This window comes from Pholcus phalangioides, unplaced genomic scaffold, assembly GCF_987345545.1.
Source record: "Pholcus phalangioides strain wild (caught in Gottingen) unplaced genomic scaffold, Ppha-v1.0 ptg000042l_1, whole genome shotgun sequence".
NCBI classification, from domain to species: domain Eukaryota; kingdom Metazoa; phylum Arthropoda; class Arachnida; order Araneae; family Pholcidae; genus Pholcus; species Pholcus phalangioides.
Window position 1 is genome coordinate 13,498,231 of NW_028301628.1, and position 24,410 is coordinate 13,522,640.

General features: G+C 39.3%; 1 protein-coding gene across 2 annotated transcripts in view; it reads left to right on the forward strand.

Annotated features, from left to right (window-relative positions):
* LOC149064502 (gamma-tubulin complex component 5-like) overlaps positions 1 to 24,410 on the forward strand; it is a 76,712-nt gene that overhangs the window by 22,195 nt on the left and 30,107 nt on the right. For both annotated transcript variants that reach the window (XM_089255000.1, XM_089255001.1), the window contains exons 13-18: positions 4,775 to 5,042; positions 6,679 to 6,841; positions 6,932 to 6,994; positions 7,256 to 7,347; positions 17,743 to 17,824; positions 21,226 to 21,346. In XM_089255000.1, coding sequence (XP_089111126.1) covers positions 4,775 to 5,042; positions 6,679 to 6,841; positions 6,932 to 6,994; positions 7,256 to 7,347; positions 17,743 to 17,824; positions 21,226 to 21,346 — 789 coding nt within the window. The remainder of the gene's footprint in view (positions 1 to 4,774; positions 5,043 to 6,678; positions 6,842 to 6,931; positions 6,995 to 7,255; positions 7,348 to 17,742; positions 17,825 to 21,225; positions 21,347 to 24,410) is intronic.

The following is a 24,410-nucleotide window of genomic DNA, read 5'->3' on the forward strand; positions in this document are numbered from 1 at the left end:
TTATATTTAGTTTTGCGTAAAATAAATTGTAGCCTAAAACTATTGATTATTGGTTATTTTGTTCAACATGAGAGATTTCATAGTGCAATAATATATCAACTTATGCCATTCTGCATTCACGTCCTCTCTTCCTAAAATTATTTTTTTTAATTAGACATACTTTGAGCAAAGCCTGAAGGCTTTTAATGCCATGTTTTCAAAAGGGAAATGCTTTTCCCTGAAAATTGCACCAGAGAGATGAATAATTAAGAAAGATATATGAATAAGTAGGACCATAATTTATAAAAATTCCTGTAATTTTGGCTTTCCAAATTTTTTTTACACTGGTGATTTAGAATCAGTATAAATAATTACAGTAAATTTTGATCATTATATGCAACTGATTAAGGCCATTACACCTGATGAAACTTTTGTCTCATCTTTTTAACCCTTTAAGTGGTTTTTAAAATTTTCCTGATCCGCATTATAACTGCCACATGGGAAATTATTAAACCTTCTACAAATTGCCACCTATTTTCAAGATTTTTTTTCTGATTGTGAGCTGATAAATGCTTCCTCTCCCCCCCCTCCTCCTCGCAACAAGAAACCAAGAAAATTGTCTCCGCTCATTGCTTTTATTTCACTCACAATGATACAAAGACATCTGCCATGAAGTGCATCACTTTCTAGGAAGAAAAAAGGGGTTTTTTTTGGGAAAAAAAAAAATTATTATTTATACTGAGCATATATTTCTTTACTGTGCTGAAAGAAAAGGGGGAAAAACAGTCTCTCTCTCTCCTTCTGTTCTAACTTTGAACAAAAGCTGATTCTTCTCCCCCCCCCCCCCCCCCGGCAGTTAATCAATTTGGAGGGGGAATGGGAAAACATGTTTGACTGTAAAAACAACTTGTAAGGTTCAGGAGAAAAGAGTGGGAAGAAGGCCTGGGAGAAACAGGAGTCGCAAGAGAAAGGAAAGAGAACAAATTGAGACATTCGAAAAAGTGAGATATAGTGTGAAAGTTTGTACCCAAGGGACATGACGGTTTGTTTGGGGATGTTAGATAATAAAAAATAAAGTGTTGTTTTTCTTTTGGGAGTCTAGAACCCAGTTATTTCATCCCTGAATCGTAGTAGAAGTACAGCTGAGGACCTACGACCGATAAGAAGATGATGGGGGAAGTTTACTGGCACAGTCGTCAGGATAGAATCGTGGCTTCAACGACTCAAGACTGTGAGCTGATTTAAAAAAAGTGTCCTAGCCATGGTGGAACCACCCTGGTCCGTTTAGAAGGATAGCAGCAGCGTCAATCTCCCACGCCGTCTTTTTTCGTGAAGTCAACCCGACTACGGTGCTGAGAGGGTCAATCCTGCCTAGGGAAGAGAAGCAAGTATTGTGCGGCGGTATTGAGACGATAAATAAAGATGGCGTATTTGGCAAAAGGGAACAAGGAAGATCTGGAGACCATGGCCACCAACTTGGGGGTCGAAGTCCGACCGGAGTGCAACTTAATGCAATTAATAAGTGTCATACAGGAAAGTGAAGCGTACAACGAAGCGACATGCAGAGAGATGCTGAAAAGATTATAGGCAATAGGAAAGGAAGAGAAGAGGTGGAGGAGCAGCGTAGAGAAAAGGAATATGAACTTGAAAGACTTAGATCGAGACAGAAGCCAGAAGAGAGGAGGGTAATCAGGCTGGGCGCGGCAGAACCACCAGCCGGGATTTCCAGAACATGATTCAAAAATTCCGGATGGAAGATGACATAAGTCTGTACCTGGTGCTGTTCGAGCGACAAGCTGGTCGCGTGGCCCTGGCTCGGGAAGATTGGTTAACTGAGCTCTTGGGACTTCTTCCCTACGAAATGAATCAGTTAATTGCCCGCGAGCCAGAAGAGCAAGTACAGGACTATAATCAAGTTAAAAAATTATTATTGTGGAGATTCAAACTCACCCCAGAGAAGTTCTGGCAGATGTTTTCTTTGCACCACAAAACTCAAAAGGGCACCTAGAGAGACTTCTACCACAAACTGTGTACCTATTTTGATGGATGGACGGCGGCTTTGGGGATCATGACATTTGAGCAACTAAGAAATTTAATCATCACTGATGAAATGAAAAAACGCGTCCCAGCAGATTTTAAGGAACACTATCTGGACAAATGGAGTGATATGGTGTCACCAAGTGAGCTATCAGAGAAACTAGATAGGTTCGATGATGTGAAGAGGACTCTGAAGACACCTGTCCCTAGTGACAGAACGAGAACACCAAGACCATCATCAACCTTCATCAAAATCTGAGATGGAAAGTAAGCGGAAACCAGAGGCTTCAGGGTGAGTCCTTCCCACCTAAGGCAACGATGGGTTTGAATACCAGGGAGAGAGCCACAGTCACTTGTTATGCACGTGGAGCAGAAGGTCATATAGCAAGATTTTGTATTACAAGAGGTCAGCAGAAGCCATTGGACAGAGCCCAGGTGAACTCTGTCCAGACTGAAGAGAGAGACACGATTGAAAAAACCACAGTCCTAACAGCACGTATCACGTTGCCGGCAGCTGGTGTTGGTGTGAACATTGAAACACCGCAGACCGTGAGTTTGAAATGTGGTCAGAAGACAATAAGAGGCGTAGTCGATTCCGGAGCCCAGATCTCAGTCGTTAGATCGGATTTGGTTCAGATCAACGACAATGAAGGTGACGGGAGAATAAGGATCAAGTCCACATTTGGTGAAAGCAAGATAGCCCCTCTGAAAATATGCATGATGAAGATCAGCGACGGCAAACACGGGTATGTGCCGATTGCTTGCGCAGTGTCGAGTCGCTTGTTAAATGAAATGCTAATTTGTCCGATGGCATACAACACACTCTTGGGAAATTTACAAGTTCTAATTCTGATCTCAATGAGCCAAGCCGTAAGGGCGATGTGTGTATCTCATCTGCTGATTCCGGTGCCAAATGCGAACAGAAGGCCAAGTCCGAAGACAGCAATAACAGTGATTTTGGCATACCTAACGAAGAACTTGAAGAGAGGATCATAGCCAAGTTGAGAGCTACTTCACCAACTTCAACATCGTGAAGAACAAATTCCTGCTGAAACACATTCGGAGGAACAAGGAGGACTACATCAGTTTTAGGTTGGTCTCATCCTTTAGGAAGGTCAAGACCCTGACCAGGGACTGGAGGGTCATCTGGTACTGTCTCAGGAACTCGAATTCCAAGTCAACGGAGAAGGTACTAAAGTGCTCCGGATCGTGCCCATACCAGTGTTTGAGGAGACCAGATGCACTAAAATTAACCTAGTCTGCAATATGCCATCCGAGAAAGTGACACCCGAGTCTTTGTCACAGTTTATGTCAGAATACGGCAGAGTCGTCGAAGTGACAGTCGTCAATAATCGAAAATCTAAGATGTCCAGATGTCTGTATGAAGCGCGGCCTCTACGTGAACAGGGGAAAGAAAATGTTTGCCCTCGTCGAGTACAAGACCCACGAATCCACCCAGAGAGCGATCACTGAAGAAGGCTGCGACGTCACCGAGAACGGTGTCAAGGTAGCACCCCTCGTCTCGAACGTGTACAAGACCAATCGGGACAAATCCGCATCTGAGGGCAAGACCTCACAGCTGAAGAAGATGAACTCGAAATGATACGATGATGGACATCCTGTTAACAGGAGGAAATCGGCAGTGAACCGGTTCCAGTATAGGCAGGAAATGTCCAAGCAATCGGACTGGCGATTGTTTTGTGTCCATTTGTCAAGGGAATCAACAGAGCTCCGAACCGGCGGCCGAAGACAGAGAAAGCCAGAAGCCAACCGGCTAAGTCTTCTATCACCAACAATGGTGTGCCCAGCAATAAGGGCAGGGAAAAGTCATCCTTCACTTATACCAGTGGCGACCATCACCCCATGAACTCTTGGGTGAACAAATGTTATTTGCCGTTCAAGGGTGGTATGGCCGTCTCCACAGCAGCTGCTGTTGCTCACCTACGGGATAGCATCATGCGTTGGCCCAGGGGACTCAAGATGATATGCAAGGTAATGCTGACGCCCTGTCACGGTTACCGGTGAGAAACTGAGTTACGCTCTTGAAGCATCATCATTTAAAAAATGATGGATGTGCTTTTTTTCAATGATGGGACGTGTAAGGTTCAAGAGAAAAGAGTGGGAAGGCCTGGGAGAAACAGGAGTCGCAAGAGAAAGGAAAGAGAACAAATTGAGACATTCGAAAAAGTGAGATATAGTGTGAAAGTTTGTACCGAAGAGACATGACGGTTTGGTTGGGAATGTTGGATAATAAATGAAATAGTGTTTTTTCTTTTGGGATTCTAGAAGCAGTTATTTTGTCCCTGAATCGTAGAAGTACAACCGAGGACCTACGACCAATAAGAAGATGGGGGAAAGTTTCTGTACTCGAAACTTTTCAGGCTTCGAAAATGACAAAAATAAAAAAATTTCCATTTTCAGTCTACCAATTTTTACCCCATTTTCTCTGTATAAATTTTTTTCAGTACTATTAAAAGAGGAGCAAGTTTTACTGAACAACGTTTTTAAATTAAGGAGGTTGGGATGCTTGGAAATTAAAATTTTCATATTTCCCCAATTATTTTTTATGGAGTCACCACTATCAGTTTTCCCATTTTCTACTAATATTTTTTCATATTTCATTTTAATTTTAAAATACACTAGAATTTTTTACTCCTTTTGGACATTTTTTATGGAACAAACCAAAGTCTGTTCACAGTTTTTATCCATTTTATTTAATATTACATGCACACACACTCAATATATTCTCCTATTATAGATTTCTTGTTCAATGAATTTGTGAAAGAGTTTGTTAGAATCTGCAAAGATTATGAGAACATGTCACCGTGTGCATCATCAGAGTCAGATCTTGTAGTCAGCCTTCAGCAAGAATCAACTAACTCATGGTTTTCTCTGCCTGCTCAACAATTAAATCCTGCTGCTAAAGAAAAGAATCTACGTGAAGTCATGGCCTCACACTTCAAGCTGAATGAAAAAGCAAAAAAGGCATATTCATTGTTCAACAGCCATTTACGGTTATGTGAAAAGTAGGTTTTCTGGGTCTATCAACGTTTTGCTGGTCATTGAATTTTATTATATTGCGTTCATTTTTTTATAACTAGTTTGACGAGTTCATTAACTAATTCCATAGAGGAATATAGACAAGGTGCATGTGTGGTTTAATAGTAGCCTCCTTTAACAACAACACTGGCTGCCCTAGGTCTTGCAATGTCTCTAGTGTATTGGTCAGTACACTTGCTAAGTATGCAACAGGACCCGTGTTTGATTCCAGGAGGAGACAAACAACTTTTCTTTCCAAAGATTCATTTTGACATAGCCACCAGAAAATCGTATTTCTCAATAAATATGGTTTGTTTTGGTTTTTTTTTTATCTTGAGCACTAAATAAAATTTTGTAATAATTTTTTTCCTTGGTCCATACAAAAAATAAGCTGCTTGTGTGTGAAGGCAAGAAAATAACTATTATCTTTGTGTGAAATGAACTGAAAGTTGTAGACCAGATGAATTCTCACTAACAAGCATCACATTAAACCAGGTGTTCTCTGACAATGCGCCGCGGAACCCTGGTGTACCACCAACCTTTGTGAAGGGCACCGTTGAGCTCTGGCCAGACAAAGGTTTTTCGAAGAAACTCTAACTGCTCTGTTATGAGAAGGAGCGCTGCAAGTAAAAAAGTTCCCCTTCATTTTATAAAGAATTTTTTTTGCAATTGGCCATGATGAGATACAGGACATGAAACTGTCCATTTTGCAACTGATGGCTGATGCCATAAAATTCCGACGCTTTTCATTGTCACTTCAAAATATAGAAAATAAATGGCAGCACCACCGGGACATGAAATATGCATGACTCTGACATCATAAATACATTAGGTGCACACATACACCCGGAACACGTGTGTCAATTCGTTAGAAATTCTGCAAAGGAATGTGTACGAGTAACATGTACAGCTAAGTAATGGTAGTAGATACCATTCAAGTTTCGGTATTCCATTTCTAAATCACATAAAATTTTCTTCAAGAGCTTCTCCAGTTTTAGCCTGCATAAAATCAGCGTATTTTCATTACATGCAGAAATGTAATTAGAGGGGCGGGGGGGCTAAGGGAACTATATCACCCATGTATATGTTTAGTGGACTATGGTGTGTAGCACCATGAAGCCCTGGGCTACATATTCTAGGTGCAGAAAATGTTGGCCATTGGTGGTCGAGACTATGAAATTAAAGGGTAAGAAGGGCTGTGAAATTTGAATAGCCTGCAGGGAACAAAGCCATAAATCTGCCTCTGGTTACGCATGATATTCTTAATCTCTAAAATAATTCTTTCCTACTTATCTTTTAATTATTGTTTTCCCTTCTTTGCAATATAGTATTTCCAATATTCAGAAAAGTAGGGGACTTTTTTTCTATTGTTTAATATTTATACTGTTGACTTCTCTTGTCTGTCCTTTGTTTCATGAGGGGAAAAATGGTAATACATATTAATATAAAGTGAAGAAATATTATATAAGCCTTACAACGATACTCGATATAAAAATGAATCCCTCTACAATGATATGTCATTTCTCCTTGGTCTGTACAGTATCGCTATGCCAATATTTCACTGTAATAAAGTTTTTTCCCCCTTAGAATTTACAAAAAAAGTTTACCGTTATTCAATTTTAGTGCGGCTGAATATATCCATTCTATGTCGTTGGTGCCTGTTGTTTCAGCTGTCAAAGAATCCTTGCTGTTCTGCATTGAGAGCGTTAGTAGTTCTTCTAGCACAGTGCTTTTGAATGCCTTAAAGGAAAAGCATAGTCTCATGTCTCATCTAGCTGTCATGAAGGTAAAACAAAACTTTCAAGTGTATGTCATAGTGCAGCACAACTTGTAATCATAAAAATTCAATCGCAATCATTTTTTTTTTTTTTTTCAGAAATATTTTTTGATGGAAGCAGGTGACATCATGTTTTCTTTCTACACTGAAATATTTGATAAGGTTAGTTAGTGTTAAGTGGTTTAGTATTATAATTGTGAAACTCAAACATGTTGATACAACAGTACATGTATCTGCACTGTATATTTTATGGTTAAAAAAGAATTTTTGAATAGTCTTTTTTTTACTTCATCACCTTGATTGATTGACGCAATAAAATTAAAAAAACTGCTGTCCTTAAAAATCCAATGTTTTTTTCTCGTTCAATGGACAGAATATTGTTTTGATTTTTTTTTTTTTTTTTTTTTTTTGTGTTTTGCTTAGATCTTTGACCATACTTTCTGGCAAGATGAATCTGATCTAAATAGTGCACTTACAAGCTCTGTTTCAGTGGTTTGTTCTGCTACCGCAGAGAGGTAATGTTAATTTCCCCACCATATATATATGTTGTGATTGTGAATTTTTTCCATTTATTACACATCAATAGCTGAATTCATTAATTGTTTGTAATCCATTGTTTTCAAATCTGATATGCATTGCCATAGGCGTAAACTTAGTGAAAATGTTGGGGGGGGGGGCTCAGGATCAAATAATGGGACCTCGTTTATACGACGCGTCGTATAAATGCGAAAATCGTATAACTGGAACTTTTTTCGAAAATTACCCCCCTCCCCCTTTTTTTTTTACGGATGTTTCCGAAAAAAAAAAATTGTACAAAATCTGTCGTTTTGATTCAAAATCTTATGATTGAGAAGAAATATTATACTATCATAACATTACTGTTGCTAAAGTCTCGAGCAATTTTACGGTATTCATTTCAAGATTTAACAGAAATTTTTTTTATTTAAACCTTATGTAAAACGTCCTATACTTGTTTGTTTTGCTTTTTATATCTAAGCAAAAAGGGGTCATTCAAGTATTACGTCAGCATCGGGGGGGGGGGTTCCGGATTTGCTGACTTTTGAACACAAGGGGGGGAGGGGGGTTTGAAGGTTACTTACGTCATCAACCACCCCTTTTTGAAGATATGAAATATTCTCTGCTGACGAAATTTTGCTGGGGGGGGGGGGGTGTCAGTGTTTTGCTGACTTTTGCTGGCAAGGGGAAGGAGGGGGGTCAAAAATGGCTGAAAATCACGTAATACTTGAATGGCCCCAAAGTAAATGATGCATTGAGTTCGGTTGTTGAAAAAAGATTTTTCTCTTAAAGAAAGAACTAATAGTGTACACGTTTGCTATCAGCAGGGCCGGAACTAGAGGGGGACAGAGGAGGCAACTGCCCTGGGCGGAAAAATTTAGGGGCGGCAGTTTTAGGTGGGAACAGAGAACACCGTTACAAAAATATCGAATGTGGGGGCGGCAAAATCATGTTTGTTCCAGTCGGCAAAAATCCTAGTTACTGCCTGGCTATCAGCATACCATAGTCCGTTCAATAATTATTTCAGTACCTGTCAAAAGCCATTGAACCAATCAATCATCTTAAATTTTACTGCTTTTTCAGTAAAAAATATGCTTAAGAAAAAAACTGCAGTCGATCCCGCTTAGTTTTTCCGCTTACAATGTTTTTTCATGATGTGTTTTTGAAAACCGGAAACACTGTATTTCAGTGACACGCTTTCACCAATTGAAAAATTATGTGATTCGATTGATAGAAATGGTGTTATCCAAATACTTGGGAGTTCGAATCAAAGTGAAAACGTCGATTAATTGAAGTGTATACAGGCAGGGCCCTGGGTAAAGCAGGAATTAGGAGGCTCTTGCGACAAGAGTCACTCAAAGCAGAATATGCAGAAGTCCGCGACGTAGAACAATCAGTGCTATTGCAGAACAATCAGAAAGAATTTTAAGAAAAATATAGAAAGCACTATTATGGGAACTGTAGAACATTTCCAGTCAGTCAAGGGATCATTGCAGAACAATGCAAAACATTCTGCTTTAGGGCAAGAGTCAAAGATGTTAATTGGTCAATGAATGTATGTTGTTTGAATTTCGGGGGCTCAAAGTTATAAAGGCTTCATTTGCCCATGCAGAAATTAGGCCCTGTATATAGGGATAATGTATAGAAATGTATAGCAACTGAAGGAAAACATCGTACAAATGAGTAAGGTCAGAAACGTAATGGGGAGACAAATAGAAAGGGTTCCGTTACATTTTCCTAAATGCAGTAAAATCTCCACAAATGATCACCTGTACTCAAACACAAATATGCATCAGTGGTCGCCTCTATTCGGCGTAAAATTTCTATGGCTAAGCGCCCCGTAGGCTCCTCTTTTATTCATTTATCAAATTTACTGATTTATTTTATTTTCTTCGAGTGGCTGTGGAGCCCCCGGGAAGTGCACACTGAGCACCGGTTGAGAACCACTGTTTCGGTGAAAAGTTTCGCAAACTTCTTGTTTCATAGCCCTTTCTTTAAAATAAAATTTCTTTCTCATCTCTCCCAACTCAATCCCACCCATAGGATCCTATAATAAACCCATAGCTTCTACCGACCCTCAGGACTATCACACACTTTGGAAAACACTTTAGCGGTCATTCCTGGTTATTATACAACTTAATTTAATGAAAGGTCACCCAGCGGGAGACGGGAAATTGGCCTTTTATTTTTGATTTTTTTGCACTATTTATAAATTTGTTATGATCAGTCCTGTTTGTTGTATTTACATATTTTAACCTCTTTTTAATAATTTTTCAAATTAATATTGCTCATGATACAATGAAAGTTTGTTATAACGACAGCTCATAACCACGAGGAAATTTTTCGTTATAACGTACTTCTCATTATAAACGAATTTTCACTTTTTAGTCTGTAAGGACATAAAATTACTGTAAATTGCTGCTTTATCTGCATTGGAACGTCTTTGAGATCATTTCGTTCTAATATTAACGAATGAACAGTGCTCTTGTCATGAAATTGATTTTTGATCTCAAATCAGTTGATTCTCTTATAAGACGTTTTCCATAGAATTTCGTATCATCAAAGCGGTTTAGACAAACAACTGAACATTCACGCTAACTTCCATGAATATATGGATCTGTCAACATTTTCCATCGAATCGGAAATTCGACATTTTAAAATAGTTTGGTGTTTGGCTGCTCAACTCCAAGGAACTTCTAACTACAATGGGCCATACCCGAAGCCTGGGTGCTTTGCTTGTTTCTTTTTCTTTTTTTTTCAAGTAAAAAAGTGAAATTTCTCAGGAGAAAAATCCGCCCATTTTTGACATTATTCCTGTATGCACTTGTGTGCATGTGTAGTTTGCTTCTTTTTCGAGTAACTTTTTCTTTCTATTAGTGAGCAGCTACAGTACTAATAACTAGAAATTCCTAAATAAAATACATATAGAAATCATTTGCATGAGAATGTTTTTGCAAATGAATATGCACCGAGACAAATGGAAAAGATGCATTTAAAAACGTATTTGCGTTTTTTGCGTGGTTGGTTATATTTGTTATTTAGCATATATTTTCTCCGTTTTAGTTCATATTTTGCCATTTTTAAGTGGAAAATTTGGGCTCTAATTACAATATTCATTTTATGCATTGCTACCAAAGTGAATGGGACAGAGGCGTAGCCAGAAATTTCGTTCGGGGTGGGGGGATCACTTTCATTTCGGGGGGGGACCAAAGTGATAGAACAATAGATTTGGCCATCTTTTTCCCTTTTTCGGTCATTTTCTCACATTTCGGGGGGACCAGACCCCAAAGTCTTCCCTCTCGCTATGCCCTTGGGACCAGACCCCAAAGTCTTCTCCCTCGCTACACCCTTGTAATGGGACTGCCCCTGAGCAGGAGCGTACCCAAGAAAACCAATCTATGGGGGGAGGGCACGGAATTTCTTCTCGAGAATTTTTGAGTTGGTGCCAATTTTCCAAAAATATTTAATTAACAAAAATTTATTTGGTTGTTGGGGTCCAAGTAAAAATATACTTTCATTCTATTTTTCTCTCTCTCTCTCTCATTGAAAGGAGCACAACTCCGGTCTATCGCCATAGGCAATTTATTCAGATCTAGTCATGCCGTAAATGTATGTCCTCCCAGAATCCCCTGGGTCCCCCCCAGATCTCATGAATCCCGAAATCCCTGGGCGGGGTCATGAAAATGATTATATACAGAACAGTATATATATCTTTATTTATTCCAGGGTTAAGCAAATCCCAGGCGCCACGTCACTATGGTGACTGGAAAATCTGTATTGGCGCCTAAAATTTTGTATATGTGATTGCTAAATCAGAATCTAGGGATGACTCAAAATTTTCCGATTTCATAATTAACTGTCTTCCAACATGAAAAGGAGCAGAGCAGCAACTAGAGAGAGTAGGCGGGTCTGGTGTTCCGGACGCTGGGCCAAAATAGGAGTCGAATTCACCCTTTAACTGCTGCTTCTGCATGCAAGGGGCGCCAAAATTCCGGCTTGCCCCAGGTGACAAAGTATCTAGTTGCGGCCCTGGGAAGGGGTTGTCAATTTTCAGAAAGGTTGAAAAAAGATTATTTAAGACACTTTTTTCTCGTGAAAAACCATGCCTGGCTTCTACGGAATTTGGCTGGTGCCTAAATTTTTTTCTGATTTGTCAAGCCCTGTATTTATTTATATTTTAGGATACAGTGTATATATTTCCCTCAAAATCAAATTACATTTCACTTATTTAAGATTTATTTTACTCTCATATATTTAGTCATATAGGGGAACCTGGGGCAGAACGGGGCAAATGACATAATTTTCTGTTTTTGAAAAAAAAAATATTCTTTTGTTTTCTTACACTATCATTATATTTTTGTGATTATTAAATTATGATGTGTTCATAGAAACATTTTCAGCTCTCTTAACTAACCCATTTGTATTTTTAAAGCATATTTTCAACCTGGTACCCCGTTCTACCGTGGGTTCCCCTATATCAGGTTTTAAATTAGAAAAATAATAATAATTTTTTTTAGTTGCATAATTTTCTTAAGTTGCATAAATATTGTTACTGTCCCAAGTTCGCAAGCCAAATGGAGTTTAAGTTTTCCTTAAATAAATTTTAAATATGATTGAAAAAATGAAACGCGGTAAGTTTTATTAATTTATTGATATGTCTACAGAAAAAAAAAATCTTTTACTACACTTTATTGATTATAAGTATTAATAATAATAATAATAATATTTATTTGCATATAGGCCATTGGCCCGCTACAAAGACCGGCAAGATCATAATTACACACAAAAATACATTTACAAAAATACATCATAATTCAAAAAATAGTAATAAAATGAAACGAGGGGGCGGGGGTTAATTAATTTTTACATATCAACTTCAGATAGAAGTAAACAGACATTGTTAAAAAAATTGTGTATATCTAATATAAAATTTCTATTCGATGAGTTAATATTTAATAATTGCAGAAATCCATTTTCATTATAATTAATAAATTCACAGTGCGGCAAAATATATCTGTTATGGTAAACATGAAAAAGGGAACAATGAAATAGGATATGTACGACACTGTCATTGAGTCCAGAACTACAAAACGCACAGATCTCTTCGCAGTTATAACAAAATGTAATTTCACCATTGTCACTCAGAAAGGATAAACTAGATCTCAGTCGGAAAAAAGTATGAATGACTTTAATATTCCAATAGAAAATATTGAATTCGCTTTGGCTACACAGATTTTTTTCTTTTCCAACAATTTCATCGGAATTATCATGATTACCATTAATTATATTATTTGAATTTAACACATAAAAATTGTCATTTTGATTTTTTTCATTTGAATTGTCATTTTGATTGTTAATATTAAAGATACGGCACTGACCATCAACATTTAAATCGGCATTTCTGTTACAAATGACCAAATCAGTGTGTGCATCAACAAAATTCAAATTCGCATTTTGAGATAAAGGCAACAAATCAACACTTCGATTTGCAGGTAATAAATCGGAATCAAAATCACTCTCAACCAGATTAATAATCTGATCGCAAAAGATTACTTCATCATGTAAATTTGATCCATGATGATTAGAGATTCCAGAGTCTACGTTAAAAGTTATGTTATTTAGCAAAGACTTTGCATTATAATACACTGAAGGATTTGATTTCTTAGAATATTTGGACAATTTATTTATATGAGATTTTGATTTCACGGACTCTCTGCCGCATTTTCAGAGCTTATTCGATAGTCTATTATTCGCAGGTAAATCATTGATTAATGTTCTCAAAAGATCATCATGACCATTGGTTGAAATTAAAGTATTCGAATCTAAAGCGTACGTAAATCGCATACCTTCTATAACTAGGCAATCTTTCAGCAATCTTGTTTTCCTACCCTTAAATATGGCCACCCTCATAATTGGTTTTAATTGCTCTCAGATTATTTTAAATACACGACAGAAATCTTCACTGATTTTTATGCGTTGCGCTGTATCACTGAAATTTTCCTCTACTGGATTACTTATTAATGATGGGTCATTAGTTCCGCTTGGACTTTTATTCACATTGGAGGCACTTGAATTCGGAACTGGATCAAACTTTGAAAATTTTACACGCTTCATTTTACGATAACTTTGAAGTACCTCATTTTTGTCAGATCTCTTAACAAATTTTGCAATAACAGGAGGATTCGTATCACCACTATGCGGGAGGACATGCACAATGTCAAATGCCACTGAAGCAGCATTCGGGATTTTCACGGCACGTAAATATTCCTTAAGTCTGTCTTCACATTCACCAGAGCTGGAGTTCTTGTTGACGTCCATTCCGTAAAATATCAGATTATTTGAACGCAAGTATTGCTCCTGATCGACCAGTTTCCATTTAAGAGTGGCGATCTCAGTCTTTAGCTCCTTGTTTTGGTCTAATAAAGAACTGTTGCTTGCTTTCAGGTTTTCAACATCTGACTTTGTTTGAGCAAAATTCTTTTCAAAAATGTCAAACTTAGATTTAAGATCATTAACGGCACTTGTATTACATAGCAGCAAATTTTTGATTTCCAAGAAATAGTTCACGCACTCACATCTCGAAGAATGACCACCATTCGAAAGATCAGGTGACAACAAAACCCACAGCCTTTTGGAGGTGTAATTAGGTGCACTAGTCGGGGTACGTACCAAAGTCCTTTGAGGTTTTAAACCAAAATCCTGTAGTGATAGAGTTCTTTCATTCTCCGTCGGAGTGACAGGTCCTGGATTCCACTCGATACCGGAACGAAAGAGTAACGCCGTAGATACTGCTGCCGCAAGCAGGTAAAGCAAAATATAAAACACACTTCCAGATTTTTCCCCTCTATGTGTCGCTTGTTGGTTCACAGATATACACATTTTCGGGATAATTGAATACTGCACATGAGAGAAATAACCAACACGGCATCTAAATTCAACTGCGGAAATCGGCATATTGATAATGACCGATGAAAAAAATAAATAAAAAAATAATAACCAATTCAGTAGTATAAATATCTCCTTTTTTATCACTTAATATAAATGCAAACACTGGAGCAATTCAACACACGTCCGATGTCTACGGCTGGGGTGTTGCCAATCTGGTGGGGTTGTATTGATTATAAGTATTAGAGGGCTGCAAAATACTGTATCTAGATTTGTTTTGAAGATTTTGAATAAATTATCATTGAAGAAAATGTTTAAAATGTATGAATTTATCAAAAATGTGTAACTATATTTAATATTGCTTACTTTCTCTGTCAAGAAACTGCGGAATCACGAGGAACTTGAATTTTTTCATTTTTTCTTGTAATACAACATGTTCTACTAACAGAAGGTTATACTGTACATGCACAACCGAATGTGGTCCACACAAACCATAAAATACTGTGGAACTGCCTATCTCAACATTTATGAGGGGGGGGGAAGGGTTTCAGGGAAAAACAAGGATTTTACTTCAAGTGGCTCCAAACAAAACTATTCTCCCCGTCTATAGCAGATTTCTTCACCACCGTAATTTCTTTATATTCCAATTTAGGATCATCTATGTCGGCGCCCTATTTGACTGATGGCCATCCCATTAAGCACAAAAGCTTTTAAAGCCTTGACCGGCGGCGTCAAGAAGAATGTAGTTTCCGGGATCAGCAGGGGTCCCCATATTATGGACGGATGCCTCCAGGTGACATATTCCCCACATAAGCGACACGCTATACACTCCTCGTCCTTCTAATTAGGAAATGGCGCTTGTATTCAGAAAACCTGCACTGAAGCAGCCGAAACTGAATCCTATTGAAATGCTCATTGTCAGCTGCGGAAGGTGCGGCTCCCTTTATCATGAAAAGGAAAAAAAAGGAATAAAAATATTTTCAAATGTTTGGAAGCATTTTCGGAAACTGGTTTCTCTTCCTGCTTCCTTCTCCCAAAAATTTTCTTACTCTGTATGCCCCCCCCCCCCAAGGGTGGAATTAACAGGGTTCCAGCTCTGGGGCCGCGGCCGTAGTGAGCCTTCTCGGGGCCCCGGTGCATAGTTTTTCATGGGGGGGGGGCCTCCCTTGAAAGGGTTATACTCAAAAAAAGGGGGAGTTTATGCCCTCTTTTCTTCTCATTTTGCAGAATAAGAAACTATCAAAGATTTTAAGAAATGTGCAAAATAAGTGTAAATTTTTTTTTTGTTGGGGGCCACACATTTGGCTCAGGTTCCTGGAACATTATCCCGGTTGCCTCAACCTAGTTTCGAGCCTAGGACAGTTACCATCATTTTTAGTTTTTCATGCTATGAATCCATTATAGTGAACCCATTACCTGTGAAAAGTCTGGCTACGGGGCCCACCAAAGATCCCTTCTTCAGTATGTGGGAGTTCATGGCTCTGCTTATAGCCTGCTGAGTGCCCCCCTGCCGGTAAACACGCCACTGGATGCCTCCACGGACGGGCTGTAACTAGGAGTGAAGATCATTTTATTGTCGTGGGGGGGGAGCGTCAAAATGCCTCCTCGAGATCGACTGAGATGCTGCAAGATATGTAAAACTCACCCCTCTTTGCGGTCACCGGCGCCACAAAAAGAAATTTGTCCGTAAAAAAGAATTGACCGGGAAAGGAGGAACCCTATTAAAACCTTGAGAATAATCAGAAACACACTGTACTGACGTGACGTTATCATTCCGAGTCTAGGTGTGGAAAACGTATCCATGCGATTTTTTGGGGGGGAGGGGGGTCAGAACTGCAGCTAGGGGGGGAGCAGGTGGGTCTCGTGCCCGGGCGCTGGACCAGAGGGGCGCAAATTTTATTCTCAAACCTCTCCTTCAACATTACAAGGGAGCGCCAAAATGCGCACTTGCCCTGGGTGACCAAGCATCTAGTTGCGGCCCTGGGGGGGGGATTGAGCCAGATCTCCAAAATTAATAGGGGGGTCTCGATCCCATTGGCCCAATGCAAGTTCACTCAAGCTTGCGACAGGTTCCAAGCACTTCCCTGTGAAAAATCTGGGTCCTCGCGAAAGACCTCAGTCCAAAAGCCCGGTCCAACGGAGACAGGAGGGGGGTGCAAATTTCACCCATTAACCTCTCTCTCTTCAACATTACTTGAAATACTTTATTTAAAATTTCTAAGAGTGCTGCTAACGTAAATAGTTTGGGAATCCCTGATTTGTAAGGAGAAAATTTCATATTCTTAGTATTAGAATGCAATGGTACCCCGCTCAGGGGCTTTGAAATTTTCCATTAATTTCTTTTTTCTTTCTGTGTTAATTTTATTTTACTATTATGTATTTGATTCCTCATCAAAGGCACCGGAACCTAGGAGCGGAGGATATTTGAGCCCCCACCCCCAATAAATTTTGTAAGGTGTCTGGCACCCCCCCCCCCCCATGCGTATGCGCTTAAGCCCCGTATATGCGGGGCTCTCTCCCTACCCAATGTTAATTTCTTCGTGTCAGCGAAGAAATTAATTTCTTCGAACTTGTTAATAAGCTTAATCGTTTTTTTTTCTTTTTGTTCACTCTTTACCTCCCACTTTTTTTCATTTTTTGTGTTGTCTGGTCCCTATCCCCAATGGTCACACTCAACAAAAGAAGGAAGAGATGCTCTTGAGTTTACCGACAGTGCAAGCAAGAGAAAGGATCCCCCACCCCTAAGTTATCTCCACAGGTGCCTTCAGGCAGCACTCTGGAAGGATGCAATTTAGGATGAATGGATGCTGGGTGATTGGGAGATAAGACTACTATTGTCACAGAACAAGTGTGTTGAGATTCTGAAGAAAAGTAAAAAAATAAAATTTCAAGCAGATAGATTTCTACTATTTAGAGAAATTTTTTGTCAAAAAGTTTTTTCTGAGCCAAGTGTGAGAAACAATATCCACTCGAATTTTTGGGGGGGCCAAGCCGGCTCTTCTAAAATGTTGGGGGGGCTCGGGCCCATGGGCCGGATACAAGTTTACGCCTATGTGCATTGGATAATTGACTCGAAAAAGTAAGACTATAATAGGAATCAGTTTATGTTTGTACATGGTGGGGCATGAAAAACTTGCTGCACTAAAACCTCACTTATGCTCTTGTTCTGTTAGATTTGAATTGAATTCCTTGAGAGATGTCAAATAGATGTCGGTTTTGACTGACTCAAAGAATATTGGACTGATGAAATGTTTGGCAGAGACAAATGCAGATCCAGGGGTGATATGTCGAGGAGCATTGTATTTTGAAAGGAAATCAAATCTTGTTTCAGTGTGTGTTATGTGCCACGAAAGGAAGCCGTGTGGAAACTCTGACTTTATTTATATAATTTTTTTAAATTCCTGAGAGGTACTTGGGGCAATGAAATCCTGACAATAATTTATGTACACCGTGTATTATTTTCCATAAGAGCTCTTAAAATTTCATAAAAATTTGTTGTTTTTTCTCAGACTTCATATTGCATTGGAAGAGATCACTGAAGATGAAAATGCACCTCTGAAACAACTCAACACTCTATGCATTACATACAAGGTTAACATATTTACTTGGTTTCATAATTTTGATAAAGTTGTTTTCATATACTTTTGACTATTTAAAACTAAAATACTTACGCTCAGCCATTCTGTTACTAATAGTCTTGCTATATGTCCTGGTTATGTGTGTTTGTCCAAGAATATCTTTGCCCACCAGGCAACTATAGCATGAATGAATGAACGCCAGAACTTTGCCACTGGACTTATCCCATTGCCGAGGTTTCTTCCAGCCCAGCTTCGTGGCAGAGTCTGGAACACTTTATTTTGTGTCAAAAAAGAAGAAAAAAAGAACAAACAAAAATTTGTACAACATATTTTCCCCGGACGATTGGGTACTGTCTCGATTAACAAATTTTGTGGTGATTATAGACGAGATGGGGTTGGGAGTTGGAGAAAAACTTCGGGGTTTCTTTAAGATGGATGAATGTACACATATTAGGATGGAGTTATATTTTAAAAGCAATTGGATAGGGTCACATGCCATCTCATCTGTCATCTTACACTTTCCCTATTATATACACAGGATTAAAAAAACGAAACAAAATGGGAATCTTATTGTGAAATATAAAATATCCATCCGAGCAAGTCATCACTTAACACCTTATTGGTGAGCAAATGAGTTTGATAACTTGCGGACTAGGAAGCCAGCATCAGTTTTATTGGGTTGAGTTCACTTGCTCCGGTGGATTTGATGAAAAAAATACGAAATAGAAATATTGTGTGGGAGAATATATACTATTAGGGGATCATCCAAATCCATCTCGCTTATCACTTTACTCGGGGAGCAACATGAATATGACAATATGAGTACGCACGTGTGTTGTGGACATGAAATGCATGAAGAACTTGATTAGAGGAAAGAGAAATGTACATACATTCATATACATATATATAACTGCCAGGTTGAGTCGTCTCGCTCTAAACCTATTTTGGTGAGCAATGTAGGATTAGTTTAAATGGGGGATTGTCTGGAGAGAACCTTAGCTAAGGATCAGCTTCGATCTTGTTGTTTTGGTTGACTCGCTCAGGCTGGTTATATTTATTAAAGAAAAAAATGAATATATATAAAATAAAAACCACTTGTAATGGTTATTATGAAACCATTCGTGTCCTTCCACTAGAAGAGCTGAATGGAGGACACTTGTGGTTATCACATTTACATCATTGTAATGGGAATGTCATAAAAATTCTTGTTCGAGTCCCGTTAGTACATGCTATATCTTGTACATGTAATAGTTATGTATTAGTAGTGGCAGTCATGTGAATATGATTTGTGTTGTTTTCATCTATTTCTGTTTTTCCTTTATTTTTGCAAAACTTAAAAAAATTGTTTTATAAATCTGGTGAACGGATTTTTTGTTTTTCGGTGGCATGTATATATTTGACTAGGCTTGTAATCCTTGCTGCTGTGCTTTTGATTATTTGAGTGAACTATTGTTTTTGGAATATTTGTACATGTGTAGATGCTTTGTAAATTTGCACTCTGTGGCATGGTGAACTAGAGTACCCACCATACCGCAAGCACATTTGTCTGTTCGGTGGCATTTCTGTTCATGTAGAGTATAAGGAATGGGTCGTGTCCAGTTATGAAGATGGTCACCTCCCTATTCCAGTTTAGTGTGTTTTATGTGACTCGAGAACAATTTCATGCACTTTCCTAGCTGTTGTTCCTTGGTCCCAAATTGCTGCCATTTCTGGAGGGCTGCTTGTTTAAGTTGTCGCTTCAGGAGCATTAGTGGGAAAGGGTTATCAAGTTTATTGTCACAGTTGATTGCAGCTTTGGCTAGAGAGTCTGCTCTCTAATTTCCGAGTCTGCTTTCTCATTTTTCTCTCTTCGTTTCCTTTCCCTTCTCATTTCATTACCTACAGGGGCCTTAGTCCAACCTAGGAAAATTTTTGGGTTATCTGATAGATGCTGTCTCAATACACATACTGTTGTGTTTCTATTTGTTGGATCTAGAAGTGCTTGAAGGGAGGAGCAGCTAAAAGTTATTATTATAACTCGTTCTTCTGTTCCTGTTGCATATTGTGTAACTGCTTCTATCGCTAACAATTCTGCTTGAAAGTTACTATTGTTTTTATCTAGCGCGGCTTGCCACGTTTACTTTTCTGTATTGTTTGTGTATACACAATAGACTGCCCTGATGCCTTTTTTGGTTTTGGAGTCATCTGTGTATATGTGGGTGTTTGCTTGTTTTATATCGTGGCCGTCAATCGAAATTTGATTGAAGATAGTTGAGCAGGAGGGGTGTTGGTACCAGCCTTTGAAGCCTGCCGTGCTTCAAAGTTATTGGGGTCAAAGTCTAGAAGTTCTGGTTGAATGTTTTTTGTTAAACCTAACTGTGTCTGTATAGACTGCTACCATTTGAAGCTTTAGGTGTAGTGAGCAGTTGCCTGTGAGCACCTGGAATCCAAGCGTGGCTGTTGTGTCATGGGGCCCAGTTATTGTTAAAAGAAATTTCCTCTGTGCGCTATCTAGGGCCTGTTGTATTTCTTTGGTTGCATGCTTATGCCAAGCAGAGGCTCCATGGGCTAAGAATCTCTCGACTACTGTCTTTTAGATGGTGTTCCTAATGCTTTGTGGGATGCCCAGGATTTGCCTGCTATTTTAGTTTAAAATGGAAGCGAGTCGCTTTTAGTTTGCGTTCATTGATGTGTGATTTCCAGCCGAGGTCTTTTTGGATGGTTACGCCTAAATATTTGAGATTGTTCGCACATTTGATATTTTTACCATTAATTTTGATCCTAGAGGGATATTTATATTTTGTGAACAGAGAAATTGTGTTTTTTCTGTTGAGATTTTGAGGTTATGTTCATTAAGCCAATTCGAGAAATCGTTAAGAATTTTAGTTGCCTTTGTCACTAGCTGTGATACATTAACTGACCCTATCACAAAGGCCTGGATATAGACATCTTCCAGGAGGGGGATTTTTATGGCTTGATTGGCTACAAAGATTCCACAAAGACGGCCCACTACACGAACCCGGTGAACAGCCAATATCCTGTTTTCTTACCGCCAGGCCTTTCCAGTGTTGTGATTAAGGCATGTCTATTTACTAGGAGGTTCGAAAACATTGATTTAATGTTGTTAAAGAGGGGGAGCTTTGGACAGTTCTTGGTTTATTGAGGAATAGGTCAGGTTGTTAAAAGCTCATTTAATATTGATACTTAAACAAGCAAGAAACTATAGCATCGCACATAACTAGGCAACTACAGCAAGAAATGTGGAAATTAAAAAAATTCCTGGTTCACAATCATGAAAATTTTGAGATTGTGCCCCGTTTTGAGCATGAAAAATTATTGCAATCCTAGTTGTCACACTCGTGTCGAGTCTATTTTGAATCTGTACATTTGAAAATAAATAAAAATGGCTGAGCTTCATGAATTGTTATTTCTCAGGTGGATTGGCCCATAAGCATCATTTTGAGCCAGGAAATGCAAGATGGCTACTGCCAAATTTTTCACTTCCTACTCCAAATCAAGTGTGCCAAGTACACTCTGGATGAACTCTATTGTACTCGTAAGTAATCTTTGTAATAAAGTAATCTTTTGTTGAATGATATTGAAGGGGGGAGAAAGCCTTGGAACAGGCCCGTCATTTGGGGGGGGGGTCAGGGAGGGCCGTTGACCCCCCTGGCTTTTGAAAATACACTAAAAAGGTATATATATATTAATATGTATATGCATACATTGAGTACATGCTCTCCCCCCCCCCCCCCGGAAAACATTTGCCCCTCTCCCCTGGAAAAAGTTGAAATGACGCCTTGCCTTGGAAAGAATTGCCTTGTAAGTGTGTTTTATGGGAACTACGGACCTGCCACCTCTCTGGATTTTTTACCCCCTCCTCTCGCTCTCCGAAAGTTTTCCCAGTTGGAGCCAAAAATTAGGTTTTCTGTCAATTTTAGCAGAAAAATTGCAAGCGCTAATTGCACATATGTCATTTTAAGTGTATGCTTTGTGGGATGGCAAGTAAACTACACTGCTCAAAACAATTAGGGGAGCACATGGTTTTAACAAAATTACGTGAGGATGTATACCGATAAGTAACATAAAATGAATCATCCATAATTTAAAGCCTAGCAGGAAACGGAAGAAGGAAACTTCATATGCAAATCAAAGTTCATGACGTCAAAAACCAGAAAAGGAGATAAGGGCAGAAATCGGGATGTTGCAGAAACGTCTGTTTTACTGCCGTAACTGTGAAATTCGATTGCGCAGTATTTTTTTTTTGAGACAAGGTGACTTGAGGATGTCTCAACAACGTGATTTACTGGAATCCATGGCATGGCATGTTATAGGCAGACTGGAATCCGGGCAAACACAACGTAGTGTCGCGGACGCTGTTGGAGTTGTCAGAAGTGTTGTTGCAAGGCTGCGGAATCGATTCCAAGTAACAGGAAATGTTAGACGTGGACCAGGGCAAGGTCAGCCACACGCCATTACAGCAACTGATGACCGGTATATACGGTTAACAGCCCGTCGAAACAGAACAGAGAATGCTACGCAGCTGCAAAGACGGTTACTCTTGGCAACAGGACGAAGGGTGTCCAGCCAAACAGTACGTAATCAGCTTCATGAGGGAGGGCTCTATGCACGTAGGCCAATGGTCTGCATTCTGTTGACCCCACACCACCGTGCGGCCTGAAGAAAATGGGCTGCTGAACATCGAGATTGGGAGGAACATGATTGGAGCCAAGTGCTGTTTACAGACGAGTCCCGATTCAGTCTGGAGTGTGACACCCGACGTGTTCTGGTATGGAGGGACAGGGGCACTCGAAATAACCCCGCATTCGTTCGTGAAAGGTCACAATACAGACGAGCTGGTTGGATGGTATGGGGTGGAATCAGTATAGGCGGACGTACGGACCTGCATATCATTCGGAATGGCACTTTGACGGCCCGAATTTATGCAGACGAGATACTGCGACCTCATGTTATCCCTTACGCTGGAGCCATTGGAGATTCCTTTGTTTTCCAGGATGATAATGCCCGAACCACATAGAGCTCGTCTGGTGGAGAACATGCTTGAAGCTGAAACAATACAGCGTATGGAATGGCCAGCGTGCTCTCCTGACCTGAATCCAATGCATGTCCCAAACATGAGCATGTTTGGGACATGCTCGGACGACGCATTGCTGTGCGACCAAGGCCGCCTGTTACTGTCCGAGACTTGCAGATTGCACTTCTTGAGTGGAACAGTATTCCCCAAAGTCTGATCGATAACCTCATCGCATCCATGGCAAACAGGTGTGCAGCAGTCTTAGCTGTTCGAGGAGACCACACGCCCTATTAAAACTCATGCATCATGTCCAAACAGTACTTTTTTATTGTTTACATGTAACCAAATTGTTGCCCTAAATCATCTTTTCATGTTTTTTCCATATTTTCAAAGAATTAAAGCTTAATTCCAAATTTTTTTACGTCTTTTTTCTGTATTGAGCATTGATACGCATGTACTATCCATTGTATGCCAATACGTGGCTGTCTCGCACGGTTTTCTTCACTTTTTTGCTTGCTCCCCTAATTGTTTTGAGCAGTGTAGTTTCCAGATGATCACGGATGGCGAAAATCGTGCATCTCTTGACAAATGAGAGGTTTTTTCTTCTACAAATCAGGGTTCTTCCATGAAAAACAGCGCTCGAATGACAACTGATTATACATCGTGTGGCGATAATCGCGCTCATCTGACATCAGCCTTACTGATTTTTGTTTTTTCCCTTTTTCTGTATGCAATATTTCGAGAAAACCTGTGCACCAGCTCATGAGAACACTAGATTCACCATATATAAAGATTTCCCTCATCCCTATTCCGTTAGTTCTGTTATGCTATCAGAATCGCCCATATCATGCCATCAGTATCACCCACATCATGCCATCAGAATCACCCACACTGTCCTCAGCCATACTTCCAAATCGGTTTTTGTTTGGCTCTACCGTGTGGCTGGTCTGGATTCTGCTTTATGTTACCAACTGGGATTGCCATAGGTTACGGTAACTTGTAACTGCAGTGATCTGTGGGAGCCCTTCGCAATTTGCTGCCATCTGTCAACCATGTGAAAAAAAGCTTGAGTGATGTGGTTATATTGAAAATAAAATTCTAGATTTCATAAAAATTGAGTGACAAATGTTTTGCACTATTATATTCGGCTTAGGGGAGTATGCAGGACCTACCTGAGGGGGTGCATTTTTCTTTAATTTATTTTTTCTTTTACAAAAGTTTTTTTTTTGGATTGGGGCTATGACGGCCGGGGAAGGGGAGCCCCCCGTACCTCTCCTTATTTTAGACTCCCAAAGTTGGCACGTCTGGAAATAACACACATTGGTGATAAAAAAAACCTCTCTTCTATTTTCCTTTCAAAAAATTTAAATTACTGCAAAAGCTCACTCCGCTTCTTACTAAAATTCTATTATGATCATCATATTATAAAAAATTGCTACACTTTTTGTATTCCCATTGGAAACATTTTACGTTGATTTTTTTCAGTGTCTCTTTAGTACACATCTTCACACTATCAGACCCCCCAAAAAAATTACCTTTTTCTCTCTCTCTCTCTTCTTTCTCTGCTTCCCCCCAAATCACAGAG